Here is a 17,848-nt window from a genome sequence, read left to right on the forward strand (position 1 = left end):
CATAGCGGTACATGGTCCGGGGTTAGGGGTGGAAGGGGATGCCCCAGGGGTGATCCGCTGGAGCTGCCTCATCTTTCTGGTGCCTTCCCTAGGCTTATGATAATGTTTCATTCTCTTGGTAATTGTGCTGGCTAAAATGTGCATCTCATGAATGGGCTTCCGTTAGTAATGTTTTATTTTGAAATCTCGTAAGGGAATGTTTCAGCTGAAGTGCAAGAGCCATAAAAAAGAAATCATCTGCCAAAAAAAATGGAACTATTAAAGCAGAACTCAGCAGTATGAACGGCCTTGCAACCCAATCCTTTGCCTTAGCCCAGGGGCCAGCAAACGTTTTCAGCAGGGGGCCGGTCCACTCTCCCTCAGACCTTGTGGAGGGGTCGGAATATATATATGTATATATATATGTTTGTGTGTGTGTGTGTGTGTGTGTGTGTATGTATATGTGATATATATATATATATATATATATATATATATATATAGGGATGATGAACGAATTCCTATGCCCCACAAATAACCCAGAGATGCATTTTAAATAAAAGTACACGTTCTAGCTACTCATGTAAAAACATGCTGATTCCCGGACCATCCGCGGGCTGGATTTAGAAGGCGATTGGGCCGGATCTTGCCCCCGGGCCTTAGTTTTCCTACCCAGGCCTTAGCCACTGTGCTGAGCTGCAGTGTTAGGAGTGAGGATTACAGGCCCTACTGGAAACCATGACTGTCATCTGTTGGCTGGGGAGCCCAAGGTTATTAGGACAGTTAAAGGCAAAACCTGTAATTCAGGCTTAGGTAAATCTAGTGACTGCAAATGGGTGAAGGAGGGAAGCCATAATTTAAGAACTCTTACAAGTGTGCTCTGGACGTCCTGAACCCATGTTGAGAACAGCAAAAATGGAAGAATAACAAGGTTTATTATTGAAGAAAACACTAAAGTAGCAGGTGCTTGTCTCATATGGATCTGGTGTTTATAAAGCTGGCTTAGAAGCATAGGAATCTTGTTTTATTTTAATCATTTCTATTCTGTTTCACATTGCATGAGGAAAGAAAATCTCTAAGCAGTTTACAGCATATCTTACAACATCAAATACAAATATTACAAAATACCAGAAAAGAACATTACAAATAACAATCATACACAAAAATGTAATAATGATCCACATTTAAAGCAGCACCATTAACAGTGAAACAAAATATCAACATCAGTAAACGTTACAAGTAAAAAATCAAAGACAAAAGTACAATCAGAATTCACATATTAAAGCATCATTTGCTAAGCAAAATAACTAAGGAGATAGCTGTGCCTACACTTTCTTTCACAATAGCATCTCCCCCAAATAGGAAACGCCCACATGCAAATCTCACTCTCAACCATTCCCACCAACCACACCCTTAACACACTTTATCTCCAGCCAACCACTTGTCACAAAGTGAATTTCTCGTTTGTGAAGAATCTATGGCAGCATTAAACAGCTTGAGACCCAGATCATTCGCCTACCTCCACCTACGTCAGTACAATGCCAAAGAAACAGCAACATGGCCACTTCCTTCTTGCCTTACTCTTTACTGATTCAGTCACTTTTTGGGAGTTTAATTACCACCTAATAATGCATTGCTCATTTTCTTCTACTAGGTTGATAAATTCATCAATACAAACTTAAAGGGGGTGGCAGCCTCCGAGTACTCTCTGGGCTACTTTCTTCAGGGTTGACTCCACCACCCACCCAATAGTCTGCCAAACTGCAGCAGCACTTTCATCTGATCTGTGGGCTATGATGCAAGTGAGTTAGCCACAGCAGTTTTCACTCTCCTCCTCCGGACCAAGGACAAGATATACTTCCCCTTCACATTTCAGCAAATTTGTATGCTTGTCTGTGTTCCTCTCTTTCATTTAACAATCAGTTATAGCACAGCCCAATTATCAGAAACTGATTTATCCTATGCTACTTCAGGCAATCTTCTTAACAATGTAAGTCTCACTGTATATATTAGCAGGTGACATGTGGACACTGAGGGGTACCAACTGGATTTTATTTTTTGTGAGTTTTAAAAGGATAACAAGAATAGAAGTCTTCTACTAGTGGGGGGGGGAGAGACAGCAGGAGGCCAAGATCATTCTCCCTATAGGACTGCTTCAATCGGGTAAGAAAAAGGAAGTATAGTGGTACCTCAGGTTACAAACACTTCAGGTTACAGACTCCACTAACCTGGAAGTAGTACCTCAAGTTAAGAACTTTACGTCAGGATGAGAACAGAAATTGAGGGATGGCAGCAGGAGGCCCCATTAGCTAAAGTGGTGCTTCAGGTTAAGAACAGTTTCAGGTTAAGAACGGACCTCCGGAACAAATTAAGTTCGTAACCAGAGGTACCACTGCACAGCTAGGAGTCTGGGGCCTTATATTTGCTTGCTGTTCTATCTTGTTCTGGGCTGCTCCTCACTACACTAGGCCTATTGGACCTGGAAACCTGACAGCTAGGGATCTGAGACTACTGTAAAAAAAAGGTAAAGGGACCCCTGACCATTAGGTCCAGTCGTGACCGACTCTGGGGTTGCATGCTCCTCTCGCATTATTGGCCGAGGGAGCCGGCGTATAGCTTCCAGGTCATGTGGCCAGCATGACAAAGCTGCTTCTGGCAAACCAGAGCAGCACATAGAAACACTGTTTACCTTCCCGCCGGAGCGGTACCTATTTATCTACTTGCACTTTGACGTGCTTTCGAACTGCTAGGTTGGCAGGAGCTGGGACCAAGCAACGGGAGCTCACCCCGTCACAGGGATTCGAACCACCGACCTTCTGATCAGCAAGCCCTAGGCTCAGTGATTTAACCCACAGCGCCACCTGGGTGTATTAATCAGAGGCTATTTTGATGAGACTGCACTATTATTGTATTGTATATAAAAATAATTCTTTGTGGGGTTAGATGTGCTGCCCAGTGTAACCATTCTTACTGAAATATTTGCAAACTTAAACCAGGCATAGGCAAACTCGGCCCTCCAGATGTTTTGAGGCTACAAGTCCCACCATCCCTGACCACTGGTCCTATTAGCTAGGGCTGATGGGAGCTGTAGTCCCAAAACATCTGGAGGGCCGAGTTTGCCTATGCCTGACTTTAACTTTAGGAAACCGGTTAAGAATAAAAAGTAAGGTATCTCTGCATTTTCTTGCGTTAACTTGTGTCGGTTAGTGTGCAACAAGTTAAGTAATCTAGGCATGTCAACAGCATTTCTCAAGGATAACTGCTAAAGCTACCTTTCTTACAAAACCACTGAATTACAATCTCCATCTGCTTAAAAAATTGGCGACATGAAAACATGAACAAGGGCTTTAAAAAAAACTATATTGCTTTAAAAGGAAAAAGTACCGGTATATGAATTTTAATAATGCAAGGAACAAAAATATATGATATTCATCAGGAATTGCAAACATGTATGAACATACATTTTATGATTATCCAGCGAGTGAAATTGCACCAATAAATAATTTATATAAAAGGCCTGATCTGTTCTACACACAAACATACCCTGAATTATAATGTACCCTTTTAAGAGGTTTTATCTGTAAACTGCTTTGGGAACCAATCCTGGCATGTTATAATAAATAAATAATCTGTATAGGACTCAACAAAGCACAGGCTTTAATCTGGGGTAGGGTGTGTATGTGTACCTTCCGTAGTAGCATGTATTCAAAGTGCTGTGTGCAAGCTACTCATACTCCAAGAACAAGTAGCCCACTCATGTGGTGTAGGAAGACCAGTACCACCATGACAACCTTCTCCAACACTGTGCCCTCCACATACATCTCATCCCCACTCCCTATTTTAAATTTAGCTCTATGAGTTCCACATCGATTCACCATTTTTCATATGTCCCCTAGAAGATTCAACAGTAATTTACTGTGAATTTCTCCTAATGTATACATAAAGGTAAAGGGACCCCTGACCATTAGGTCCAGTCGTGACTGACTCTGGGGTTGCAGCGCTCATCTCGCGTTATTGGCCGAGGGAGCCGGCGTACAGCTTCCAGGTCATGTGGCTAGCATGACAAAGCCGCTTGTGGAGAACCAGAGCAGCGCACGGAAACGGCATTTACCTTCCCACTTGGAGCGGTACCTATTTATCTACCTACTTGCACTTTGACGTGCTTTCGAATTGCTAGGTTGCAGGAGCTGGGACCGAGCAACGGGAGCTCAACCCGTCGCAGGGATTTGAACCGCCGACCTTCTGATCAGCAAGCCCTAGGCTCTGTGGTTTAACCCACAGCTCCACCTGCATCCCTAATGTATACATATGTGTATGCAATTTTGCCTAATAAAGTATGCACAATTTGGCAAAGCAATTTCCCCTATTTTTCTATGTTATTCTCACAGATATATGCATTTTTATACACACTTAACCTTAGTATATGCATTTTTGTATACACGATTTGGTTGGAAAAAAATGCCCCCCAAATTGGAGAATTATGCATTTCAAAGGATAGCTATCTTTTGGTTTGTGCAGTGTGCAGAAAGTGCAAATGAGATAAGTTCACCTTTAAATATAAACTGAATTGAGAGGTGAAACTGTTTGGGGAAGTTTTTAATGTGTGACATTTTAATGTATTTTAATCTTTGTTGGAAGCCGCCCAGAGTGGCTGGGGAAACCCAGCTGGCTGGGCGGGGTACAAATAATAATATATTATTATTATTATTATTATTATTATTATTATTATTATTATTCTAAGTAAGTTTCTGATTGGTTACCTAGACCCTTGCTTCAGATATGGAACTTACCGTATTTCACCACTGCACCAACCTAGCTAGAAGGCTGACTTTCACTGCTTTCAAATTCCCATCAATTCATGGGCTTATAGCCTCAATACTTTGCTCTCCTTTGTGATCAGACCATCATTTCTACATAGATTTGCCACATGCTCTGTAGCCCAGGACTCCTGCCACTTGCTCAATCATACTGCAACAATCCCATTTTTTTACAACATACTCAAGACTGTTGCTGCTGCTATTTACTGATTTGGTATACATTATTTTCAAGAACTAATGTGTATAAGTAACAGTGGTTTCTTAAATTGTTCCTTATTCTTAATGATTAGTAAACATAAAATATTATTTTGTTGCATATTTCATGTGTAATTTGCATTCAACTCAAATGAAATACACTAATCAAGTATTGACTCTTAATATTGATGAATTAAACGCCTGCCTCTTTATATTTTAGCACTTCCACCCTTCTTCTGAAGCCGCGTTCTTGTTGGCTCAGTCATAACCAATGGTTCCTGGATAATAGTTGCTTGATAATTTTTGCCTAGTAGTTCAACTTCCAGTTTCTGTCCAACTTTACTGAGTTCCACAGGGACATATGCAAAAGCCAGACTCTGCCGAGTGCTGTAGCTGTAACATCCAGATGTGGTGTTGCCAATAACCTGGAAAATTACCCAAATATCACAAAGGTTTTAGTGCATGGAAGCCTACACAATTGATGTAGGTTGTATTATTCAATAAAACAGTCAGTATGTTAGAAAATCAAACACATGACTGCACGTCACATAGTTATCTTGTCTGCTTCAACCAAAAAAAGGCTGGGAGCGTCTCAACACAGAGAATAATTTGTGCCCTGGAAAAAGATATTGCACATGCATCACCTGTTCTTGAGTAGCAACACAGCTCGACTGCTGCATACAAACCTACCCTAGAAACTTACACTACAGCATAAAAATATATCACATTCCTCAAGTAATAAATACAGTTTTTAGAATATTCCCCACTCTAAAGAAATAATACAGGAAATTGAATGCAGACTTCCAAAAAATAGCAAGGAGAGACAAGAGGGCCTTCTTAAACGAGCAATGCAAAGAAATAGAGGAAAACAACAGAATGGGAAAAAGCAGAGAAAATTGGAGATATGAAAGGAAGATTTCATACAAAGATTACCATAATAAAGGTCAAAAGTGGAAAGGACCTAACAGAAGCAGAAGACATCAAGAAGAGGTGGCAAGAATACACAGAGGAATTATACCAGAAAGATATGGAGGTCTCGTACACCCCAGGTAGTGTGGTTGCTGACCTTGAGCCAGACATCATGGAAAGTGAAGTCAAATGGATCTTAGAAAGCACTGCTAATAACAAGGCCAGTAGAAGTGATGATATTCCCGCTGAACTATTTACAATTTTAAAAGATGATGCTGTTAAGGTGCTACACTCAATATGCCAGCAAGTTTGGAAAACTCAGCAGTGGCCAGAGGATTGGAGGAGATCAGTCTTCACCACAATCCCAAAGAAGGGCAGTGCCAAAGAATGCTCCAACTACCGCACAATTGCGCTCATTTCACACGCTAGCAAGGTTATGCTTAAAATTCTACAAGGCAGGCTTAAGCAGTATGTGGACCAAGAACTCCCAGAAGGGCAAGCTGGATTTCGAAGGGGCAGAGGAACTAGAGACCAAATTGCAAACATGCGCTGGATTACGGAGAAAGTTAGAGAGTTCCAGAAAAACATCTACTTCTGCTTCACTGACTATGCAAAAGCCTTTGACTGTGTCGACCACAGCAAACTATGGCAAGCTCTTAAAGAAATGGGAGTGCCTGATCACCTCTGTCTCCTGAGAAATCTCTATGTGGGACAAGAAGCTACAGTTAGAACTGGATACGGAATAACTGATTGGTTCAAAATTGGGAAAGGAGTACGACAAGGTTGTATATTGTCTCCCTGCTTATTTAACTTATATGCAGAATTCATCATGCAAAAGGCTGGACTGGATGACTACCAAGCCGGAATAAAGATCAACAACCTCAGATATGCTGATGACACAACCTTGATGGCAGAAAGTGAGGAGGAATTAAAGAACCTTTTAATGAGAGTGAAAGAGGAGAGCACAAAATATGGTTTGAAGCTCAACATCAAAAAAACTAAGATCATGGCCACTGGTCCCATCACCTCCTGGCAAATAGAAGGGGAAGAAATTGAGGCAGTGAGAGATTTTACTTTCTTGGGTTCCATGATCACTGCAGATGGTGACAGCAGTTACGAAATTAAAAGATGCCTGCTTCTTGGGAGAAAAGCAATGACAAACCTAGACAGCATCTTAAAAAGCAGAAACATCACCTTGCCAACAAAGGTCCGTATAGTTAAAGCTATGGTTTTCCTAGTAGTGATGTATGGAAGTGAGAGCTGGACCATAAAGAAGGTTGATCGCCAAATAATTGATGCTTTTGAATTATGGTGCTGGGGGAGACTCTTGAGACTCCCACGGACTGCAAGAAGATCAAACCTATCCATTCTTAAGGAAATCAGCCCTGAGTGCTCACTGGAAGGACAGATCCTGAAGCTGAAGCTCCAATACTTTGGCCACCTCATGAGAAGAGAAGACTCCCTGGAAAAGACCCTGATGTTGGGAAAGATTGAGGGCACAAGGAGAAGGGGATGACAGAGGACGAGATGGTTGGACAGTGTTCTCGAAGCTACGAACATGAGTTTGACCAAACTGCGGGAGGCAGTGCAAGACAGGAGTGCCTGGCGTGCTATGGTCCATGGGGTCACGAAGAGTCGGACACGACTAAACAGCTAAACAACAACAAAGAAATAACTTTCATTTATATAACTGAAAGCTATTGATATGGACACATGCAGATGAATCTAAAAGATGACTCAATACTGTAATAAATTTTCCATTTCTAATTTCTTAGAGATATTAAATTAAATCATACTCAGAGGAGACCCACTTGAGTTATTAAAGTCCATTGATCTGAATACATCTCAAAGTATTAATTCTCTTTGGAAATTTGACACCTGAAGGTGGCACAATCTTTGTGTGAACACAGGTCTTCAACCTTTTTGGACCTGGAACCCTCCTTTAACCCAAAAATGCAACTGAGGACCCACATCTTAACTTTTTTTTACCATACATTTGCATGAAGGTAGTGCTGCTATTGTGACCTACTTAGGTCAGGAAGCATTTTCTCCCTGCTTTCCTGTTTCCTCCCAGCCTCTCCCTTCCTCCTGAATTATAAACTGTGTCCAATTTCAGCAGGCTGTTTTATCTTGTCTGCTTGAAAGCCGGGTGGACCGGAGTCCTGATTCTGTTTCAAAGTAGAGGGAGGGGAGCACAAAGTACATCAGGACAGTCCTCATCAGTCCTTTACATAATCTTTGGGTCCAAGTTGCTTAGAGCTCTGAGAATTAACACAAGAACGAACCTCGAACCTGGCCCAGTAACAAATTCCTTTTGTTGTGAGAAGCCCAGCAGAGGACTGTGAGAACTGCCACTGGTAGAAATTGCAAATGGGTGGCATTTTTAATATGTTACAGCAAAAATAAAAACGTATGTCATTTCACATGTGTGTATTTCCTTGTGCAAACATATGCTGGTGTTTGCAACCATTTTAAAACTGTATGCAAACTATCTTTTGTTCATTTTGAAATATGGATGGGAGCACAATATGTTCTAAAAAAAACTTTGCTTCAGTTTCTTGAAGCAAAATCTATGCTACTTGCCTTGTTATTATACCAGACACTTTCATTTCCCTCTGGATCAACATTATCAGTTTCCAAGGTGAGATATACAAGTTGCCGTTCAAGCCCCTTTTCTTTTATCTGCTTCAGTGCTTGCTTTCCTATGAAGTCTGCTGGCTGGGAAAAAAAAGATAATGATGATAAATGATTAGTCAGGCTCTGTGACAGGGTTATGGATGCAAGCATTTAAATTTGCCTTCACTTGTTTTTCCATCCATTATTAAGCTTTAGATAAAAGTACAAATTAAATCAAACCATTGGGCTTTTTGAATGTTACTTCATCTTGCTCACAATGTGGGTATGTTCAGTTATTTTACCTCATATTTGTCTACATTTGTAACCTTTAAGCACTATACATTCTGATCATATACCTTTAAAAATATTATGCTGAAAAGAGCTCAAGCTTCCTCTTGGCTACCTACATGGGGAAGTAGCAGCAGAGACATTTACAGAAAATTATTGCAAGAAAGCCCACATCCACTTTCCCTTCCTCCCGATCCCACAAAAGATAGCAACAGCAGACATTTATCTGGTAAACTACTTTGTGCATTCCAAAGCTATTGCAGTAGCTTATGCTATGTGCAAATACTTTGCATGCAGAAAACCCCAGGCTTTGCCTGAGGTATCTCTCTCAAGTTAAAAAGACAGGGCCGGCCCTACGGCCAGGCTGGGTGGCGCAGGGCACCACGGTGCCAGCCCGCCAGGTGGGCGCCGTGAGCTGCGCCCGCCCGCTGACCAGCCGGTCTGCCGCGCAGCTGCGCCCATGGCAACCACGCTGTGCCTGTCCGCCCGCCGCGCAGCAGCGTCTGTGGCAGCCGCGCTGCGCCCGCCCGCCCACTGTGCTGGGAAATGGGGGGGGCGCCGGAGGGATCCGGCGCACCACGGCGCCAGGGGCGCTTAAGACGGCCCTGTAAAAAGACGAGAGGTAACAGTTGTGGGAAAGACTCTTGCATGTGTGTATGAACTACTGACAACTAGACCAAAAGTCTGAGGTTGTGTGCACATTAACTCACTGGTAGCACAAAATCCAAAACCATTCATGTTTGTCTTCAACATGCTGATTCCAATCAAGATTGATGATTCTAGATCCTGCCACCTACTTAGGGTGGGTGGAGTTACTTGATAAGTGTTTCAAAACCATCACCTTGCTTAGGTGAGGCACGCCGTTTTCTCTCAGCACGTTCCCCAGGAGAAGTTGTGATTGTGCTTTTGGTATACAGCCACCCACAACTTCATTGGTAACTGGTATGGATGCATCCCCCCACCATTGCTGGGACCGCCTACATATTACTTGGGGTAATACAGAATCAATCTGCAATGAGCCTTTATTTTCAGAATGAAACCAGTTTCTCAAGAAGTGCTTTTCAGGGGCAAAATATGCAACAGATCAAGATAGTATGTGTACGGAGAGAAAACAAAGCGTTTCCATTGATTCTAGAATAGAATGCTGTGTGTATACAGAACTGCAATTGGCTGCAGTAGCTGAGTATCATCAAACAGGCTTACTTAGGCCTATCAACCCTGGCCTCAAGCTTGGATCCTGTGTCTGCTATCAGTAGCAGTAAAAAGGTAAAGGTAAAGGGACCCCTGACCATTAGGTCCAGTCGTGACCGACTCTGGGGTTGCGCGCTCATCTCGCATTATTGGCCAAGGGAGCCGACGTATAGCTTCCAGGTCATGTGGCCAGCATGACAAAGCCGCTTCTGGCAAACCAGAGCAGCACATGGAAACGCCGTTTACCTTCCCGCTGTAGCAGTTCCTATTTATCTACTTGCATTTTGATGTGCTTTCGAACTGCTAGGTTGGCAGGAGCTGGGACCAAGCAACGGGAGCTCACCCCGTCACAGGGATTCGAACCGCCGACCTTCTGATCAGCAAGCCCTAGGCTCAGTGATTTAACCACAGCCAAATCAACTTTTCATTCCTCCTCTGGACTCAACCTTCAGTTTAGATTCTTCCCTTGCTTCTGAGTCTTTTCTGCTTCATCAGCCTAGCCTGTTTGGATGACACCCCTGTTTCTGGTTCCACATAGCTTTATATGCTTGCCCTGGCCTTAACCTTTCTGGTTTGGACTATGCCTGCCCACGTTCAAAATGGCACCTATTAAGAGCAACCCCCTCCTGAAGCCTGACAGAAGGCCTGAACTAAAATCTGTCAGGCAGCCTTTTTCAGCTTGCTAGGCTTTCAGGAGGTGGATAAGAGAGAAAACCCTCTTTGCCTTTTTGTTGTTGCTTTTTGATGGTTTCAGCGGTGATGGTAAATATGTTTCCTTCTGGTACTAGATGCTAGAATTAATTGGGGAGCACTTACTCCAATTTAGTTTCTGGATGATGCGATTTGTCTATGTGATGACCTTTTAAGCCAAACTAGAGCAAGAGCAATGCTTACTAAATTCACTTTGGCATGTTCTGTCTAGAACAAACAAACAAACAAACAAACAAACAAACAAAGAGATATGCTGGTGAAGTTCTCCAAGCTAGACTTGAAAATGAACTTCAGGAGCTTTTAAAGCTGGCCTCAATATGAAAAGTGAGCTTTACAACTCCCAGCACTTTACTCAGGTTTGGATTAAGTACTCCCTGTCCGTATCCACGACTCTGTCCCACACCCAAGAACACTTTAAGCTGGAAGCTGGAAAGAGAAGCACTAGAAATACAGAAATCTTCCTTCTCTTCTTTCCATCACCCCTGTGCTGGGCACATGAGGGAGTGGGGGAGAATTTTGCCTGTAATTCCTTGCAACCTGGCATGCTATTACTGTAGTTGTCACAGGGCAAAAGAGAACATAGAAGAAGGTGTGTGGGAAGCCTTCCTAATCTCAGTTCAAAATATGCTTCTGCTGTTGTTATTGCCACTGCCCAGTTTCAATATAAGAAAAGGAAACAGGGAGTGTGCATTTCTGGCAAGCAGCAAAACCACACATGGAGTGGCTCAGGGTATGTACGCAGGTTTTCCTGAAAAATTCTGCCGACAGTTGATGTGGCCAGGACAATCCTAAATGGCCTTCCTCCAAAGGACTCCACCTCTCTTAAGAAAGTCAGTACTGAACTTTCCTGCAATGTCCCTCAAGCCCAGAAGACAATATGCAAGGTCTCGTCTGCAGACCTAATTAGCCAGCCAGGTTTCTCATTTGGCTTGCAAAGCCACTTTACAGGTGTGGGGCAGGTAAGGGTGGGTCTCAGCCAAAACAGTTGTTTGCAGGTACCTGCAAAGCCCCAAGGCTGCAGAAAACAACATTCTAAAAGGGGTTTCTGAAGATCTGGCAATCAGCTGATTTGTCAAATCTTCAGAAACGCAGCTCAAAGCACTGCACAAATAGTGTTTTGAAGAGAGTCTTTGCCTTTGGGGGTAAAACAGGATCTGCTGACCTGCCAAACATGGCCCACAATCTGGTCTGCCAGGCTAGAAAGTTTCCTTACCCCTGCTTTAAACACATGTTGCCCTTCTACTTGCCAATGAATTTGCTACCAATTAAACCAGGATACTATGCTATTGCAATCCACGTGCCACTTCCCCTACTCACACTTGCAAGCAGGCATGGGTAGCATGCTGCTTGAACAGGCACAATTTATTTCTTGTCCTTAGTGTCTCCTTTTCCTTTGCTGTCCTCTCCATATACCATGAATGTATTAATAGATGTAGAGAGAAGATGGGAGACAATGAAGGGCAAACCAAAACACGAGCCACAAGAGAGATAGCAGTGCAGACATAGCCTTATAGAAAACGGCAATCAGGCTTTGCCAATTAAAAGCAGTAATCCATAGTACACCAGATGACATAAATTGAGTGCACTATTGCTTTTGGTTGACTCCAGTTATTTCCAGAAGATACAATGGAAAGTGGGGTGGGTGGAAATCATAGATGTGAATCTGACAGTTTACATTTGTTGGCTCTTGGCATTTCTTATCTGCAGCCAGTAGTTCTGTGCATTGCTTCTCTATTTTCTAGTGAAACTGTCTTTAAAAGAAGCCCATGCATTTGAATACTTCCAAGCTCCCTCATGCTTACTCTTCAACATTATTCACTTGACTCCCATAAATCCGTCATTTATAAATGGAAAACACAGTTTGCATGAAGGTTAATGCAGCAGTCATAATTGGAGCCTCGAGTATGACCTGGTAACAGATGTGAATTGCTTTAATGGGTCACTTCTAGATTAATTGCATAGAAGGTAGTTAACTCCTGTGAATATATAAACAGGGCAACAGCTAGAGTAATTTTGATTTGCTTTAGCCTTAAAAAAAAAACCTCACAAATTAATTTGTGTGTTATATTTAGTTCTAAGAAAGAAAATGATGGCTCAAACCACATTTACCAGATATTATACAACAGCTAAATCAATGAGCAAGAAAGCATTTTAGTTTATGTGCTATATTTTTTTTTGAAATAGTTGTTTAGTGAAGACAAAGAAGCATGTTTATATTACAATACGAAAAAAGAGCTTTTAGAATATTTCCTTTCCTATTGACAGTAAAGGAGAAGCATAGCTTTAATTAATATATTTTCTTTGTGTATTTCTTTTACTGAATTTCTTTATGTTTTCACATTCCACTGTGGAGGTTCTGGATTTTTGCTATACTGTATTGTGAGGGATAGAAGCTATAGGCAGCCCCCTCCCATCTTAAACACAAGCTCTTCGCCCAGCGCAAGTGGGAGTGGGGAGGGGGATGTTTCTAGCGGGGAATCAGGAAGCAGAAGCCAGGGCTCAGGCAGGGTAGCCGAGCTACGACGCCGCTTGGGAAAGGAAGGGGGAAGCAGGGAAAACGCGGGACGAAGACCGATCCCAGCGACCCCGGAATTGCGTAAGAAGCGCCAGGGGCGGAGATTTAGTATCCCCAGGCTACTTTGCTGGAGAAAGACGCGGGAATCTCCATTCGGAGGTTCTGCACCGGACTGACAACATGTACATAGCACTGTTTCAGCACTGTAAATAGACTGCACTAAATAAAAGGATAAAAATGCAGAGCTGTGAGGAGTCGTTACTCTAGAGTAGCCACCATCGCCACTGTGACAGCAACCTCCGAATCTTTCTGGCTACTTTGGAGTTACCGTGATGAGCGCGAAAGAGTGGAACAATGGCGGCAAGCTGCCGAGAAGGCACAGCAGGAGTTGCAGGACCTAGCGACGCAAGCTCAGCAACAGCTGAATGCTGCCAAAGAGGAATCACGGAGAACACAGGAGGAGATGCAGAAGCTAGTGGATCAGGTGAGAGCGCAAGAAGCCACAAAGCAGCAGCTGAGGGTCTTGGTGGGGGAGCTGCAAAGCAAGTTGGATGAGGAGAAAAGAGCAAGAGGTGGGGGGATGCCCCAGCCCCAAATGCTACCCGGAAGGAGAGGGCAATCCCTGGTGACAAAGTTTAACGGGGATCCAAGAGAGTACCTGGGCTTTGAAACCGAGATTCTATACGCTCTTGAACTGCACGATGCAGAATTCCCAGATGACGCGCACAGGGTGGCGTTTATAGTGGAGCACCTAACGGGAGGAGCGCGCGAATGGTTGAGGCCGTTAATCGCGTCAAAGAATCCCTGCATGAAGAATGTTAAACAATTTTTAGAAGCGTTAAGAGTCATGTACTCTAGCGACAGCCATATGGAGGCGGTGAAAGAGGAGCTTCACAATTTGAAGCAGGGGAAGATGACTGTGAGAGAGTATTGAGCGAAATTCACAATGCTGGTCCACAAACTAGGGTGGGATCTTCAATCGGCCCCAGTGCAGTCCGCGTTCTACTTAGGGCTACACGCGGACGTGAAGGATGAGCTCTCGAGAGGTCCCAAGCCCCGAAACATGGATGAATTAAGTAAAGCAGCGCTAGCGGTGGGGGTGAGGCAAGAATCCAGGTGGAATGACAAACAAGCAGCGTGCACAAACCGCCCTTGGTTCTCATGCTCGCAAGAGAGGCCGCCCCCCCCACAACAGCCCAGGCCCCGCCCCACGACATTCCAGACCCAGAGCCCATGCAACTTGATGGAGCGCGCGCGTGCGTGCTTTTCAAACCCCCGTGGCAGCCAAACGCAAAGAGGGAAGGGGCGGGAACTGCTTCCTCTGCAATGCCCCAGGGCATCTCGTCCGGCACTGTCTGCATCGCAGGGAATGGCAGGGGAGGGCGGGAACTGTCGTACCCCCCCAACGGAGGCGGGCCAGCCGCAGGGAAACGAGATAGTCTGGCTGCAGGAGACAAGGGGCAGCAGGCAGGCGCAATTGGCGGACGACAGCCCCCCCCATGCAGCGCGGAGCAGCGTCAGCCCACCCCCCCAAGAGCAGGAGTGGTACTTGAAGTGACTCTGACACTGCCCAATGGTTACCCCCTGACCGTGCTGGGTCTGATAGATTCGGGAGCGTCAGAGAACTTCTTTTTGAGAGACTTTGCAGAAGCACACCAGACCCAACTTCTGCAGCTGGACTTCCCCCTGCACGTCTCCACCATTGACGGCAGGGAGTTGCTGGGAGGGGCCATCACCCATCAGACCCCCCCCCCATGAGAATGACGGTGGGACGGCACTCAGAGACACTGGCATTCAACGTCACCACCATTTCGGACCCCCCCCATTGTGCTGGGAATGAGCTGGCTGGCGCGCCATGACCCGTCTATCAGTTGGCACCAGAGATGCCTCACGTTTGGTTCAGATTATTGCCTGGAACACTGCATGCAGCGCCAACCAGGGGAGGGGCCTCCGATAGCCACGGTGGCCACCATGAAAATCAAGGGAGGGGAGGCCATCCCCAAACCTTACTGGGACCTGCAGGAGGTCTTCAGCGAAGCGGAGTCCAACCACCTGCCCCCCCCACAGGCCCTTTGACTGTCAAATCAACCTGGTGCCAGGGGCCACGCTACCCCCAGCAAAGCTGTACTCCATGTCGGATCAGGAATTGGAGGATCTATGGGCCTTCATTGATAAGAACCTCAAGAGGGGGTTCATCAGAGAAAGCAAGGCAGCAGGGGGCAGCCCAGTCTTCTGGGTGGACAAAAAGGATACGTCACAGCGCCGCCTGGTGGTGGACTTTAGACGCCTGAATTCAATGTCGGAACCAGTTGCTTTCCCCATGCCGAGGGTGGACGATCTGCTAACGGCGGTACGACGCGGCAAGATCTTCACCAAACTGGACCTGAGGGGGGGGCGTACAACCTGGTCAGGATCCGAGAAGGGGATGAGTGGAAGACCACGATGTTTACGCCACTCGGTTCCTTTAAATATTTGGTAATGCCCTTTGGATTATAGGGGGGCTCGGCCTGCTTCCAGGCCTTCATGCACCACGTCCTGGGGTCCCTACTCTTCAAGAACTGCGTGGTCTTTTTGGATGATATCCTTATTTACTCTACGGACCCCGTGCAACACGTGAAAGACATCCGAGAAGTCTTGCAGCGCCTCAAAGAGAACCACCTGTATGTGAAACTGGAGAAGTGCAGGTTCCACACCAAGGAGGTGGAGTTCCTGGGCTAAAAGCTATCGGACAAGGGGCTAGCGATGGACAAAGACAAAGTGCAGGCCATCCTGGACTGGCAGAGCCCCAGGACTCGCAAGGACGCCCAACGCCTCCTAGGCTTCGCCAACTTCTACAGGAAGTTCATCAAGAACTTCTCACATGTCACGGCTCCCATCACAGACTGCTTGAGAGGCAAGCAGAAGTTCAGGTAGACACCGGAGGCGCAAGCAGCGTTCGAGGGCCTCAAGAGGGTGTTCGCCTCCGACCAGAACTTGTTCCACGTGGTGCAGGATGCACCCCTACGCGTCGAAACGGATGCTTCTGACAGAGCTGTGGGCGGCGTGCTACTGCAACTGGACGCCAACAGGGAGTGGAGGCCCTGTGCCTTTTTCTCCAGGAAGCTGAGCCAGCCCGAACGCAACTACACCGTTTTCGACAAGGAGCTTTTGGCCATTCACGCGGCTTTTAAGCACTGGAGACACTTCCTGGTGGGCGCCAAGCACCCCATCCAGGTGTGCACGGACCATAAGAACCTGGAGTTCTGGAGAACGGCCAGGGTGCTCAACCAGCGGCAGATACGGTGGGCGGAGTTCTTTTCCCACTTCAACTTCTCCATCCACTACATACCGGGAGAGCAGAATGTCAGGGCGGATGCTCTCTCCCGCAAGCCAGAGTACATGGAGGAGGAGTTGCCACCAGCACCCCGGCACGTTTTTCCCCCATCGGCACGGACATGGGCAGAAATAGTGAGTGAGGCAGAACTCACCGCACTGATGGCAGGGGATGAGTTCGCCATGCGCATCTTCCGAGACCTTCAAGGGGGGAGGGGGCAAGTGAAGGACTGTGAGGAATGGAGGGGGTTACTCTTTTACAGGGGAGCCCTGTACCTGCCCACCACCCAGCTCAGAGGTAAGGTCCTCAAGCAGATGCACGACAACCCGACGGCAGGACATTTTGGAAGGGACAAGACCACTCACTTAATCATGAGACACTTCTGGTGGCCAGGGGTGCGGGAAGATGTTCGGGACTATGTAAGGGGTTGTGACACCTGTCAGATGGCCAAAGTGATCAGAGCAGCGCCAGCAGGGTTGCTGGAGCTGTTGCCCACGCCGCACAGGCCGTGGGAAGTAGTGTCCATGGACTTCATCACAGATCTGCCCTCATCCAGGGGCAAGACCGCAGTGTTGGTGGTGGTGGACCGCATGTCCAAGATGTGCCATTTTATACCATGTGCACGGGCGGTCTCTGCAGAAGAGACAGCCAAACTGTTCGTGGACCACATATTCCGACTGCATGGATTACCCTTAAGGGTTATATCGGACAGAGGCCGCCAATTTGTTTCCAGGTTCTGGCGCAGGCTCATGAACCTCCTACAGGTGGAGGTCAGCCTGTCCACGGCCAGGCACCCGCAGACCAATGGACAGGCGGAACGGGCCAACGCCATTCTGCAGCAGTACCTGAGATGCTACGTCAGCCAACGGCAAACGGACTGGGTGGATCGCCTGCCTCTGGCGGAGTTTGCCTACAACAACGCAGTGCACGTCTCCACAGGGGTGTCGCCCTTTAAGGCCAACTACGGGCGCGACCTCAGATCATTCCCAGACAGGGAGTGGGAGGAGGAGGAGGAGGGCCCCGCAGCAGAGGACTGGGCGGAGGAACTGGAGACTGTGCACCAGCAGCTCAGAGAGCACTTGGAGAGGGCCAAGGAGGCGTACAAGAAGGGGGCAGATCGCCACAGACGACCGGGGGAGGTCATCAGGGTGGGAGACAGGGTTTGGCTGTCCTCTGAGGGCCTTCCGACCAGGGGGAGGTGCAAGAAGTTAGCACCCAGAAGGTTGGGATCATTCATGGTCACACAGCAGGTCAATCCGGTAGCTTTCAGGCTGGAACTGCCGGACTCCATGAGGGTGCACCCAGTGTTCCACA

The 17,848-nt window shown here is 46.2% G+C and overlaps 1 protein-coding gene across 5 annotated transcripts in view; it reads right to left on the reverse strand.

The window, feature by feature from the left end:
- Positions 1-489: 489 nt before the first annotated feature.
- DMGDH (dimethylglycine dehydrogenase) overlaps positions 490-17,848 on the reverse strand; it is a 53,292-nt gene continuing 35,933 nt past the window's right edge. For 3 of the 5 annotated variants that reach the window (XM_035099565.2, XM_035099568.2, XM_035099566.2), the window contains 2 exons: positions 8,484-8,618; positions 490-5,416 (listed from right to left, as the gene is read on the reverse strand). In XM_035099565.2, coding sequence (XP_034955456.1) covers positions 5,201-5,416; positions 8,484-8,618 — 351 coding nt within the window. In that variant the 3' untranslated portion in view covers positions 490-5,200. Of the gene's footprint in view, positions 5,417-8,483; positions 8,619-14,427; positions 15,605-17,848 lie in introns of those variants that run through there. The other 2 variants (XM_035099563.2, XM_035099567.2) reach the window with 2 other exon arrangements.

This window comes from Zootoca vivipara, chromosome 11 (genome assembly GCF_963506605.1).
Source record: "Zootoca vivipara chromosome 11, rZooViv1.1, whole genome shotgun sequence".
Taxonomy (NCBI): Eukaryota; Metazoa; Chordata; class Lepidosauria; order Squamata; family Lacertidae; genus Zootoca; species Zootoca vivipara.